The 14,600-nt window shown below is 37.1% G+C and overlaps 1 protein-coding gene and 1 pseudogene across 2 annotated transcripts; one reads left to right on the top strand and one right to left on the bottom strand.

The window, feature by feature from the left end:
- Positions 1-671: 671 nt before the first annotated feature.
- LOC113561921 (zinc transporter ZIP11-like) lies at positions 672-11,093 on the bottom strand. 2 transcript variants are annotated; one of them, XM_026969557.1, is made up of 4 exons: positions 10,230-11,093; positions 5,063-5,450; positions 3,736-3,887; positions 672-3,634 (listed from the first exon to the last, which is right to left on the bottom strand). In XM_026969557.1, exons 1-4 carry the CDS (start codon positions 10,335-10,337, stop codon positions 3,545-3,547), a joined length of 738 nt encoding a protein of 245 aa, XP_026825358.1. In that variant the 5' UTR covers positions 10,338-11,093; the 3' UTR covers positions 672-3,544. The 2 variants fall into 2 exon arrangements, with proteins under 2 accessions (XP_026825358.1, XP_026825359.1); XM_026969558.1 differs by having other exon boundaries at positions 5,201-5,450; positions 10,230-11,090.
- Positions 11,094-11,128: 35 nt separating this feature from the next.
- On the top strand, positions 11,129-12,841 carry LOC113561922 (annotated as a pseudogene).
- Positions 12,842-14,600: the final 1,759 nt, after the last annotated feature.

Below are 14,600 nucleotides of genomic sequence, written 5' to 3'. Positions count from 1 at the left end.
AAGGTGCTAGCGCTAATTGCGTCTGTCGAGCGAAAGGCGCCGGCATTCCCAAGCTCAGATCGGGCCGCGTAAAAAATTCCGAATACTTTCTCGTCGCGGTATTAATTACCCGATTTCTCATTGATTAATCGTCTCATGGGGTATAGTCTTATCTTTCTTCTCACCGTGAAAAATTAATGTCGTTTCATTTTAACACAGTACCGACATACGTCATTAATCACAGAATCGATGTCGCAATTCGAATTAAATTACAATTAATGAAATCAATTCTCATCAATATATATATATATCATCTGCATCGCGTCCTATATATTGATACAGAACAGACCCGAGTTCTCTGAAGTGTTACGACATGGAAGTGAGATCACGTTCGTCGTCAGAATCTAGGTCCGTTCACTTTGGTATATCTCTTAATACGCGTGAAGAGGAAAATGCCCTGGCCACCATCCATTCATTCCATGGATTCTTAATGGACCTTTCGCCACGAGATCTCGGGGAGGCTCAAAGCTGTATTGGTCCTTGCAGCCATCGTCATTTGAATACACAGGAATGTCGGCTCTGCATCGTGTCGGCGTAACTGATGTCAAGTTAGTTCTATATATACGCAAGATCGTGCCGCGAATATACAGGCCCCGAGCACTCGAAATGCATTGAATAATAAATACATGTAATTTTCTTTTTTTTTTTATAAATGCTGAAGTGAATACTGTGAAGACAAAATTCGATAATTAAACGATATTTCAACGCTATATCTGTTAAATGTTCTACTATTTGCAGTCTTTATTTTGTGTTTATTTATCAGCATTGGCTCTTCATTCATTAATTTTGCAAAATTAATATAAACATTGTCTATTTTTTCACTCCTTTCATATCATATTCACAGTATGAGTATATATCGTTTATAGTCATAAAATATAAAACTTACTTTAGCAAGCATTTTGTAAGTATATGTTACTCCCCCTCGCCCTTTCGGCGTTTAATTATTTTTTGGGTACTCTACATGATTTTTAAATTTTAAATCTAAATATCTTGAAGAAAACTTGTTTCTTATGACTAGTGCTTAATTCTCAATATAACAAACAAAACGCAGGAAGATTGCTTAGTTAACCACGTTCGTCAATTGTAAAGACTGATAACACGATGTCATATATCTGCTTGCAAATTATATAACGGTCATAAATAAAACGTTAGAAACAGCCATCCTCTTTGTCATATTATACAAATAATGATGCTTCAGAAATCAGGCAAATCGGAGCTAACATTCAACATTGCACGTGCACAGCCACGTGCATACGTTCACTTGATCACAGAGATAAGCATTTGATTTTTTTCTCTTTTGTTACTCATTCAATATCGCATTAAGATTTTTCGCTAGATTAATGTACACGTAACATAACGTAATATTAACGAGTACGATGATTCACTATAAAAACTGCCTTGAAACATCATTCGTCAGAAAAGACATCCGTCAGATACAAAATGTCGCAAAGCAAACGCAAACTGAAGAAAGCGAATTCATCGCGCGAGGGAGTCGGAGCGAGGCGAGGCGAGATGAAAGAGGCAGCAGCGGCATGAAAGAAGAAGCAGGACACGTAGGCGCGAGTAGAGTAGGTGGAGGGAGAAGCGAGGGGGAGAGGAGGGATGGCTGGAATGGAATGCGCGGCGCCTAGGGCTCGTCGGATTCCAGGGCCACACGTGCCCTTCCCTCCCTGCGCACCCGCACCCCACAGGCACCGACCGAAGCCAATAAACTTCGCCTCCAACTGGCGGTCGCGGCCGACCACCATAGAGCTCATTCATGGAGACCTCCTACCACGCCGCGGCTTGCCGATCGCCCGCGACCTCGCGAATCATCGGCTCAAGAATATGCACGTACATGGCACATGTGGCCAATGGACAGACAGAGAAGGAGATTATTGGAAAGAAAAAACCGCGCATGAGTGCGGGGACGATGATTCATTTTCGTTCGATTTAGTTTCGATCGAGTATTGTTCGGCTTGTTCTTATTTCGCTTGTTTAGATCGAGTGAGTATCTGGGAGAGACAGCTGGCGCAATCCGCACAAGTCATGTGAGAATTCTAATCAATTAAGTGTAAAGTGTGAGTTGAACAATACCGAATCAAACCGGAATGGATCATAGCGAATTCGTAGTTTTCCCCTTTACCATTATGTGTGTGCGTAATTTTGTAACTAGAAATACCAGTTATCTTTATACTTAAGTCTAGAAAAACAAAAGATATTAGATAAAGAGAAAATTCTGAGTAAATGAATATTTATATATTTTCAGTATGAAAGACTATCTCTGTTAATTATAGATTTGTATTTAAATTTTACTTATTTAAAGACTTTATATATATTTATATGCACATTAGATGATACAAAACGATCATGTTTTCTATGACGAATAGTTCTTGAAGAAATTTTTATTTCTAACGAATACTTGTGCTCATGCATGCCCTGTCTACTTTCACGCTGCTGCCATCTAACACGAAATATAAGAATTACGAAGAGCGGAAAAGTAATGCTGTGTGTAGATAGTAATGTTATGCAATAGATGTTACTAAATATAATATTTCAGCTTTTCCCTGCAAAATCTTATGGAATCATAAAATTAATATACCCGATAACGTTTACTTGATTGAACTTTTTCCAATCCATGCTTGGTTTATCTCATATAAATTATAGTTGCAAACTGATTATTAGATTATTTCTAATTATTCTACAAATTTTCGGTATAGTTCATTAATTAACTTCTGCAAATTATTATTCTTACCAAATTACCAAAAAACTTTAGAATATTGAGTTACTAAAAAATTAGCATAACTTTTTTTGAAAAATTTGATATCTAGATCCAAATTATAATATCTCTAATAATAACGTGTATATTTTATTACATAAACGTTTTTAATGACGCGTTGCGTTTGGAATGCGATATCAATACTGTGATTCTCTATAATCAATTAATAATATGGAATGCCATCGGCCTCTAAATTTCAAATGCATTGCGCTTCTATAGATTGGAATGGAGATAATGTGCTTGAATTTTTGTTTTCTACATTAAGATTCCTCTCTTTTTTCGATTTCGTATGCAAAGACTGTTTGTCATACTTAAAATCCACCACATCACTAACTTCGTATTTAACCTTCGTGACTTGCGTAATCAATTGCATAGACAAGATTGATCTAAACCAGTAATAGCAGAGTACAGCCTTTATTAAACATTGCGAGTAGTTAAGATCGTATCACGTAGCTAAGAGATTATTTTTTTCCTTTGTTTTATATAATTGCTACACGCAATTATTTTCTCCATCAATTAATATAATTTATAACAAAATTGATAAATGTACATATATTATTCAGATTTATAAAACTTGTAAATATTTTTAAAACAATATATACATATAATATATAAAAACGCATCGTCCAGCAAAGAATGCAATGGCGATATGTATTTCTTTATGTAATTATATATTTTTTGTTTATTAAAAAGTATCGTATCATATTACTATTATGCTGATAATGTACCGTGATGCATAACTGTCGCTTACCTTGCATTCTCGAATGTTGCAGATGAGCTACTGCCTACTGCGCCAAAGCCTACACCAACTGCAAGGCCTTCAGGAATATTATGTACCTAGTTAGCAAATTAAAAATATACGTATTACTTAATTGATAACTATTGTACACGATTTGAGTAGATAAAGTTGCATAATTCACTATATCATAAAAATATACCGTAATTGCAACAACTAGTAGTAATATCCTTCGCCACTGGTTGTTTTTCGCTTCATTATTAGGATCTTCATAAATTGTCCCGATTTCCGCCGATTCCGGTGTTCTGTTAATATTCGTGATTTGTCGACGTCTACTATTCTGTTCGTAGAAGCCTGAAAAAGTAAACATTCGCAACAACATATATAACACGCTTCGCACCCGCACAAACTTTCAAAAACTGGACCATAGACACAAGGGCACTTCATGCAAATGCAACTTATATAAGACGAATTAACAGCAGAACTCTCTCACACCGTCAACACCGTTTACTCAGTTAAAAAGAATTCGTTGCAGATACATATTAGATACATATAGGCAGGATTAATAAGATCAGTTTTCTCAGCTACGTGGAACTTTACACACAGATCCAGAATGTTTAAGCTTCATTATTTTTCTTGTTTAAATATGTATTATTAAGTATCATTTTTTACACGGACGTGCACTTTGTATTAATGGTAAGTTTAAGTTGAGTATTTTTATTCCTTCCTTTGTCGTTCACTTTTCATTGCATTACTTGTGGTTAAAATTTCTAGTTTAGAAGCTTAGTTGACGTATTTAGTTCAGTTGGAGTAAGAAGATCGGGCATTTTTATTGATGTATTTATGTTGAACCCGTGTGTATACAAGTTCCATCACATTTCACTACAAACATGCATATGCTACTTCAAAACTGGGGACGTTTTTGGCTAAATGCATTAATTAATCAATCATTTCTCAGATGGAAAGACATTTACCGTATTAATTTAAGCAATATATTTGCCTGGAATAAGCAACAATTTCCATATAAATCTATTGATTCAGCTTTCAGATCAAAATATCTTAGATTAAATCTACAATTATACGTTTAGAAGTAATAATAATTGTCGTTTGAAATATATTTTTGCATTCTTAAATTTATTAGCAAAGAAAATGTCATACTAAATTACAATTAACTGAATCTCTTCGTACTATTATACATTTCTTGTTAAGCAGTTTCACTATATATTATTGATCTTTGTTGTTCCTCATGCTACAGTCATCATGCAATTCGAACTTGTGCTGCTTCTGTCTTGAATAGATCGAAATAATTGTTTTATGCAGGTAACGATGTAAGGAAATGCTTATTCCGGGAAAACCAGCTACATCTGCGACAATGCAAAGAGGGGCGAGTTTACGCGTACATTTCTATATACATACATAAAGATATGTATATATAGGTATAACATACTATACGTATTACGCGAACTGATCTCATTTTCCAAGCCTACAGAGAAAAGAAACTGCGATTTTACGAGAAGAAAATGAGATACCGTCGATAGTGGTCGACCCGACGCGAGTGCATATCTTTCCACCGGAAATCTGTACGTTGTTAATTAACTGATCATGATCATCGTCTAAGTCCTCGTCACTCTTTAGTTTCGCAATAACTTTGCGTCTTTGTTTCGTACCGACTGATTGCATAGCTAAAAGCACATTGGGGGACTGAATGCCGAGGGTAGATATCAACACGTCCGTCCCGTATACGAACGCCGCGCCGACAAGAAGTCCAACTGCGACCGGCACGAACGCGTACTCGCCCTCCGCTCCGTATATCTTGCTCTCGGTTGCCATCTCAATCGCTGGTGCCAACAATGACCAGTAACTCGCGGCAAGCATCACGCCAGCAGCAAACCCCAGGCTGACATCGAGGAGCTTGCGCTGAAACGGAAACGCATTATTGTAGGCATAAATACGCTTTTCTTCGATGTTTTTATTTTTAGTGCTTTTTTCTCGTTTCTGATAATTTCTTAAAAATTATATACGTATGTGCATTTTTATAATTATTTTCCTCAAAGTACTATATATTTGGCTAGAACTTTTTCATTTCCGAGTTTACGGTATTTTCAATAGCAGAGAACTCTAGGCAATATAAAAAATAATGATTTGAACAGCTCAGAACTCCTCGGAAAAGAAAAAAATTTCTAAGGGCTAGAACTTTTTAATTTCTGAGTTTACGGTATTTTCAATAGCAGAGAACTCTAGGCAATATAAAAAATAATGATTTCAACAGCTCAGAACTCCTCGGAAAAGGAAAAATTTCTAAGAGCTAGAACTTTTTCATTTCCGAGGTTACGGTATTTTCAATAGCAGAGAACTCTAGGCAATATAAAAAATAATGATTTCAACAGCTCAGAACTCCTCGGAAAAGAAAAAATTTCTAAGGGCTAGAACTTTTTCATTTCCGAGTTTACGGTATTTTCAATAGCAGAGAACTCTAGGCAATATAAAAAATAATGATTTCAATAGCTCAGAACTCCTCGGAAAAGAAAAAATTTCTAAGAGCTAGAACTTTTTCATTTCCGAGGTTACGGTATTTTCAATAGCAGAGAACTCTAGGCAATATAAAAAATAATGATTTGAACAGCTCAGAACTCCTCGGAAAAGAAAAAATTTCTAAGGGCTAGAACTTTTTCATTTCCGAGTTTACGGTATTTTCAATAGCAGAGAACTCTAGGCAATATAAAAAATAATGATTTGAACAGCTCAGAACTCCTCGGAAAAGAAAAAATTTCTAAGGGCTAGAACTTTTTCATTTCCGAGGTTACGGTATTTTCAATAGCAGAGAACTCTAGGCAATATAAAAAATAATGATTTCAACAGCTCAGAACTCCTCGGAAAAGAAAAAATTTCTAAGGGCTAGAACTTTTTCATTTCCGAGTTTACGGTATTTTTAATAGCAGAGAACTCTAGGCAATATAAAAAATAATGATTTCAACAGCTCAGAACTCCTCGGAAAAGAAAAAATTTCTAAGGGCTAGAACTTTTTCATTTCCGAGTTTACGGTATTTTTAATAGCAGAGAACTCTAGGCAATATAAAAAATAATGATTTCAACAACTCAGAACTTCTTGGAAAAGAAAAAATTTCTACGGGCTAGAACTTTTTCGCTATTTTATTTTTCAATATTAATAATGTTTTCGAATAATAATATCTTATATCTATTATTTATTATATGCACAATTATCACACTCTACCAAATTGTTAACCTCCACGCGAAGACAGCCGCGCAATGGTAATCTAAACTGAACACAACGCGAATCGAGATAACCAATCAACGTCGCGGAAAAGAGGCAACAATGATTTCGATTTGATTTAAGCTTTTTTAAGAGTGGATTTTCTTATTGCATATTTTCAGACCGTAATCGACCATTTTTCCTTTATTTAATTTCTAGAAATTTTTTTTTTCGTCATCAGCGCTTCAGAAATTTGAGGAATGTCTTTCTTGAAATTAGAAAGCGGTATTAAGAAATATTTCGAAAACAATTCATTAGTCGACGAGCTGTGTTATAACAAACACAGTTGGTTTTCTCTCTGAGTTATACGTTTAAATTTCGTTTTCTTGATTCTAACGAATTCAAGGTGATTTACAACTCTGATTTAGCTTTCGCCGAGACGGGGAGTGGCACAGGCATGTTTACTTGAAACACACATACCTTAAACTTATAAGAAAATATCAAAAAGGTATGTCAATAATTGGTAGCGTGTGCTTAATCTTGTATCAGCATACAGAAATATGATCAACAGGAGCGTCGACTCCTATCTTTCATATCAAAAAAATTCACGATATGAATTAAACAACCCCTAAAGCAAATCTAATGTTCACCAATGCTTCACCAAATATTGGCAAAGAAATATCCAAAGTAGTTTAATTTCCTCTAAATTTTAATTCGCTCGAATCGCTTTAATTAATTAATTAATATGCATCATATTCCTATATGTTACTTATTCATGCACCATACACCATAATCTATTCAATGTATTTCGTAAAAATTATGTAATTACGTTACACATAAGTATGAGAAATTAATAGTTTATTCTTGTTATTACATAATTATAGTATAATTATGTTACACATTATGATGTAATCCTATATTGAACAATTAAATCTTTTACAAATTGCAAGAATTATCTAATGCATGTATATTAAAATTAATTTTTTCTATAATATAATATTTTGTATTATTTTCCTAGTTTAGCAAATTTCATTCTTTATCGTTTGCAAGTGTAATTTACTAACACGCTCTTATCATATACTGTTCAACAAATCCTAATAAATTCTGTTGACGTTAAAGCAGAACCTATTATGCAGCAGATAAAGTTAAGCAAGCTTTACGACAAAAAAGATATTCAATGTCAGTTGCTATTTCCGTGAAAATTAGATATCGATATCATCCATTGATAATACCAAAAAAAAAGATTTTGCTATCTCGCTATCATATCCAGATCAAAGAAGGAGGAAAAGATATTCTAAAACACACACAATACTGATTCTACAAATAAATAAAAGCCAATGACGACGCAATTATCTTGTCTTTCACAAATTCCCTTAATCATTCTTATGAAATAAAAACTTTTAAATTTGTCTTATCAAGAAGTTGTGTAAATCTCAAATTACATTTCGACACATGTATTATTCGAATGAAATTTTAATTGAAAAAGTACGTCGCATGTGCGAGTATCTTACATCTATGAAATCTGCTTAATCCTTTTACATTCAAAACACGTGCATCGTGCCTCAGAGATTTATCCAGCGATATCTAGCATATGTAATTTCAGTGTGCAATAAGCGTCATATTCATATTCGCACACAACTAATACAAACATGAGAAATTACAGTCAATAACATGTTTAACGTATAACGTAAAACGCAACCCCACAATTTTCTTCGCCACATAATTAATTTAATATTTTATGCGCACACGACAGTGCAGATTATTTGTCTCGTACGTTCAACAACGCAAAAGCGAACGATATGTGCGTGGTATTGCCTCGTCATACGCGCGCAAATTAAATTGCAGAGGAAGCGGCGGATTATGCGCGCTCGCCAATCACCGCGTGGTACAGAGATCGAGCGATTTCGTCAAATCAGCTCTAAATTCAAATGCGACTCTGTCCCGGGCCAAAAGAACCCGACTTTCGTAAATGGTCAGCGTTTTTTACGTTCATCGCGAATTTTCTCACTCGGCATGTAATGGTGAACATAGGTAGTGATTTGCTGACAAGGGAAATTTCATATTTCGCGCACTCGGCTGCATCACATTCTGCTATTCGTCTTCCGAATTTTGTGAGTAAATGCATTAAGTATAAATTATCACTGATTAAAAGATGTTATATTCCTGACGGGACGATAACAGGAGTATATTTTAATTAAAATTTGATTATATAATGTGTTTTCCTCCATATTTATTTGATATCAAAATTTAAACCAACTGAAGGAACATTGTTTCATCAGCACTTTCTACACCTAGTAAATAATAAAAATTTCAATTCTTGATGCAAGGGAAGAAATCTCTTGTTATTTTTTTCGCTCTACATGTACCCCTTTGCTTTTACATTTCCTTTTATATCTTACATTCTTTATAACAGGGAAAAACAAAAAGTGCAAAGAATACCCAGGCAGCACACATTGGTTTCAAAACCGTTTCATAAACGTTTTGCTGTAACGTTTTATAACCATTTTATTGAAACGTTTATTTAGGAGAAAAATATCCAACGAAAAAACGTTTCTTTTTCGGCAAAAAAACGTTTCAGAAACCATCAGAAAAATATTTATCAATTCTATATATCAGTGCCTCAAAGATAGACAGAGTTAAGTCACATTTTTGTAAAAAACTACATTTTTATATTTTATGAATCACTCTCTAAATTTCGTGTAGTGGAATCTTACTCTTTTGAAATATCACTTCAAGTAATAGTGATCTCAAAAGTTTCAAAAGAAAAGAAGAAGAAAAGAGTATTGGATCGGTTTTCCGGATGGTTATTTATAAGGTGATAACACAAATGTTACTTGCGAGAACGCCACGTCTGGCCTGGCCATCTATCGGTCGCTTGGTGAATCAGAGGTGGGAATCACACACACTTGTGTTGATTTTTGTCTCTTGTTCCATAATCGAGTACATTGAAACGTATGATGTAAAAATAATGAATACTCGCAAAGTAAGTAGAAATGACTATTTTTTCTATATTAATTATATAATTTCAAATCAATTTAATAAAACACATTTTTCGTTTCTGTGGAAACGTGAAAAATACGTTTTTAAAATTGAGGTCTAGAAACGGTTTCTATTTAAACCGTTTCTTAAATGGTACTTTATGTTTCTTAGACATTAGATACGTCTAAGAAACATATATTAGGCTACATGTGCTGCCTGGGTAATACGTGCACGTACTCTGCCACAAGAAGTGCGCTTAAAAGAAACAAGACGTGCGATTTGCAGTGAACAGTGACTAATCCACGTGTCGAAGAGCGAGCGTCGCGGTAACGACACTAACGACGCGTCCGCGCGAGGATGAGGTTAAGTTCGCTCCGACGAACGGGGATCTGGCTTGGATCTGGCGGACGTCGACAGCCGGACCATTCGCCGCACGCGATCGCGTGTGCGTATCAGACTTTCGAAAAAGGGTTTCGCCGCGCGCGCGAGTAACAATTGGTACTCACTTGTTTCCCTCGAATGACGACAACCAGCGCAGCGCCGGCCGCGGTAAGCGCCCACGTGAACAGGGTGCCGAGGAGCGCCTGGGCGATCGGTGAGTGGTCTTTGAGCATCGTGCGAGCGTGTGTGCGTCCGTTACATCGGCAGGACGAGTGTGGCCTGTGGAGGACGGCGACGCGAGTCTAACGCGGCAGACCGCGCGTTGGCGGACGCGGGCGAGGCGAACGGTCAAACGCGAGAACGAGACCGAGAAAACCGAAGGCGAAACGGGATCCGCGCGCACTCAGTCCCCCGCGCTGCTTATCTCAACCGTCCACGCACGAACATCGAGTCACTACTACTACTATTACTACCACCACTATCCCGCAGTCGATCGGTCGAGTGCAACGAGCGCGTCACCACCACACCGCGACCGCATCGCGCGCGCACTGCTGGCCCGCCGCGCCCGTCGATGCTCCCGCGACTTCCGAATATCGCAGGCGCGCGAGTCGCGATACGCGCCGATACGTAACGCGCTCTCTCGCGCGCACGTGCATCTGCGTCGCGACGATAGGAATATTCGCGTGGGTGTATCCGTGCGTAATTGCGGCCGGACGGACGGACACGGTTGCGCGCGCGCACCTTCGATTTCTCCCTCGCGCCGATAACCGGGGTTGATCGCGCGACACTCGTGACGTCGCGCCAGCGAGGCATCGCTCCGTTTCCGCTCCCGACCAATCGCCGCCAGCCGGCGCGGGTCAATGGCCAATGAGGAGGCCGAGCGCGCTCGGCGCGAACGTGGCCAACTTCGTTCGCAACTTTCGTTCGTGCGGCGCCGCGTCTCAAGGCACTGTTCGCGCCGGTTGTTGGCATCGATGCCAAGGCACTTGCCTTGATCGGCGGTGTCCGGCGTGCCGTAGAGCACCGTAACGCGGACCTTGCGCGATATTTTCGGGAAAACGACACGCGTCTCGCGCGCGACGAGTCAACGCCGCGCGGCGGCGCTGACGTCGGCCCGGCCCCAGCAGACGAACTGTCAACGTGCAAACATGGCGTCCGCAACGGTAAGTGCACATACGTCGATCTTGCTATCGGCTGCAAACTGACGCCACATTTTTTTTTTAGTCGTAGCGTTTCTTCCCGAAGTATTTGATTGTCCCGTAAAGCGAAATATAAGTCGTTTTGTTACGGGGGAGGTCGAGAATAATAGCTCTAGTTGGCAGCGGAAGATTCTTACGCGCTTACGCATTTCCGTACGTATACTAACGAAGGAACGGTTTGTGCACGATAAATAATGCTCCGGTTCCTCGTGCGAGCGAGAATGCGCAAAAGCTGTTCTCGGGATTTAATTTTGTGGCTCTTCTGTGTCTTTGATTCGAAGAACGCCTCGCGTTCCAAGTTTCTTGTACACGTCATGTAAAAGTGCAAATATGCGCATGATTTTGAAGTGAAGACCATAAATGCAGGCTCGGTCCTTTTCCGACTGTTTTGCAATGCTCTTTACAGGTACCTCTACTGATGGACGACGACACGATCGCTTTCGTGAGGAAGAAGAGGCCGTCCAAAATGCCAATAAACTTAAGTACGTATAAGGAGGACGTGCCTCTCGACGCAAGTGTGTCGCATCTTTATAAGATAACATTTTTCGTGATTCTAGACATCCGTATGTCACACTGTTTCATCTGGCCTTCAGGATAGCGGCTATAACGGTTTACATGCTATGCGGTTTGTTTTCGAATAGTTTTATAGCGAGCTTTGTGACAGTGGTACTACTCTTGTCGATGGACTTTTGGACAGTTAAGAATATTACGGGAAGATTAATGGTCGGCCTTAGATGGTGGAATTACGTCGATGATGACGGCAAGAGTCATTGGATTTTTGAATCTAAAAAGGTTCGCTTGATTCCATGCATTGTGATGTATTTTCATGTATCTCCATTTATATTAGATCCATATTATTTAATATAATGGCACGATGGCAATCAAATATTTCCACATTATTCATAGCTTTCGATTACCAAGTATATTTTTTCATGTGTCACGTCTCAGCGAATGCTGATTTAATCGAACTCAGTAGTCCAAGGTTTATCAGTTATCACATATTACCGTTGACACTTTCTACAACCTAGCGTATTCATATGTATTACTCAAATTACAAAAACCAGATTATTACTCAATAAAGTTCTGTTGCAGCTGCTGATTATGAAATAATTAGCAAATTTATCAAATCTTTCGATTAAATAAGCTAAATTATTTATGGACATAACTCTCATACATGTAAGTCCAACGTCTGCTATGTGCCCTGTGTTTCAGGGTGCACAACAGAACCGCATTAACGCAGCGGGAAAGCGCGAATCTTTTGGCTGGCCCTGATCTTGTGTCCACTTTTTTGGTCAATATTATTCATTGCTGCGCTGTTCACTTTCAAATTTAAATGGCTGCTACTGTTTCCATCGCTATCGTTTTGAATAGCGCAAATCTGTACGGCTATGTTAAATGCAAAATGGGAAACGATCAAAATATCTCAACAACCACCAGCGATTTCATCAGAAAACAAGTTTTCCAAAATGTAATTTTTATACAAATTTGTGAAAACGAATGATTCTCTTGTATATCTTGTGATTGAGTAACTATATTTTCTATTTTATATGTTCTTCTTTTGCTATAGGTTGCTTCAATGATGAGCAGAAACTCCAACAAATAATTCTAATCAAGCAACTAATGTAATATAGATTTGTAAATTTGTCATTGCCATTTGAAATTCATATTGATATACTGAATAATTTAATAAATATTTGCAAACGTTTGTACATAATAATGTTAGGTAATATCTTCTAAGTATTCTATAATAAATCGTTATCAAACTTCATTGTGTGTATATTATTATTATTTTACTATACTTATTTATCCCTATTATCCATTATCCGTTATATCATGCTTGCATTTAATTAGTTGCTTCACATAAGTATACACAGTTAGTCTCGCGTGACATTGCGTAATTATTGTCATCAGTCAATATCTGTTAATTAATAGGGAAAAAGTTGAACAATTTGTACGTTAGTACTAGTTTATTGATGCCACAAGGCAATACATAATGTACACGGTATTTTTTCCTCGTCAACAGACTCTTCCTATTACACAATATTTATTTTGTATAGTTGTTAATTAGTAACATTGCCTTTATCATGTTTACCTCAGCCTGTTGTATTCTTTCTGGCAAGAAAGTATCACAAAATAATTTCCCATTCTTTCAACGATATTTAGTATTTGACTTATTCTTTGCTTTTAAATTCATATTCTTCTTCGGATCCGCGAGACCGCAGCCACTTTACTGATTCATCCACAGATGAATTTGAGGCGATCTTATACACAATAACAAACTCGCTATATTGCACGGAGCTGAAGCAGCCGATTGTATTTTATTATATTATCAAAATTGCTCCGAAGACGCGAGTTGTGTACATTTTAAGAAGAAGAATACAACAAACCACATATTGCTATACATTTTAGATCATAAAAAATTATATGTACTAACACATAAGAGTTACGCTACTAAAGTACAACATACACGAAAATTTTGGAATGATACAAAAAACTTAGTAATATTACAATTATGTTATAATATAAATGTACGAATATCGTGGACTTTCTTGTAGTGGTAAATTTTAGTGAGTATAGATTAACGATACCAACTTATAACTAGTAGTATATTTATACAATAATTTAATTTCGTTTCCCATAACGCATTTTAGCCTGGAACTTTAAACATGAAGCCATTAAGAAAGTTGGCAAAGGACATAGATATGTTGATAATTACATTGAGGTCTAAAAATTGATAAGCTTTTGACGAAAATTTTGCCAAGTTTAGTGCTATTTAGAAACTTAATTCTTTATATTGCTATCAGAAGAATATTTAATGAAGTGAACGTTTAATGATTTATTACAGATGAATATCTTAACATGATTTGAAAGGGTTAGGTTAGGTAGGTTTAGGTAGGTTAGGTTAGGTTAGGTTAGGATAGGTTAGGTTAGGTTAGGTTAGGTTAGTTAGGTTAGGTTTAGGTTAGGTAGGTTAGGTTAGGTTAGGTTAGGTTAGGTTAGGTTAGGTTAGGTAGGTTAGGTTAGTTAGGTTAGGTTAGGTTGGTTAGGTTTATGGTTAGGTTAGGTTAGGTTAGGTTAGGTTAGGTTTAGGTTAGGTTTGGTTAGGTTTTAGGTTAGGTTAGGTTAGGTTAGGTTAGGTTAGGGTTAGTTAGGTTAGGTTAAGGTTTAGTTAGGTTTAGGTAGGTAGGTTGGTTAGGTTAGGTTAGGTTAGGTTAGGTTAGGTGGTTTTTCTCAGGGCTACGTCTTCAAGTATCTCTCTCTAAACAAACGTTATTATTATGAGAATGTAACAGACAG

The sequence above is a fragment of the Ooceraea biroi genome, chromosome 5 (assembly GCF_003672135.1).
Source record: "Ooceraea biroi isolate clonal line C1 chromosome 5, Obir_v5.4, whole genome shotgun sequence".
Lineage (NCBI taxonomy): Eukaryota > Metazoa > Arthropoda > Insecta > Hymenoptera > Formicidae > Ooceraea > Ooceraea biroi.
The sequence above is the reverse complement of the archived record's forward strand: the minus strand, read 5'-3'. Positions and strand labels throughout refer to the sequence as shown.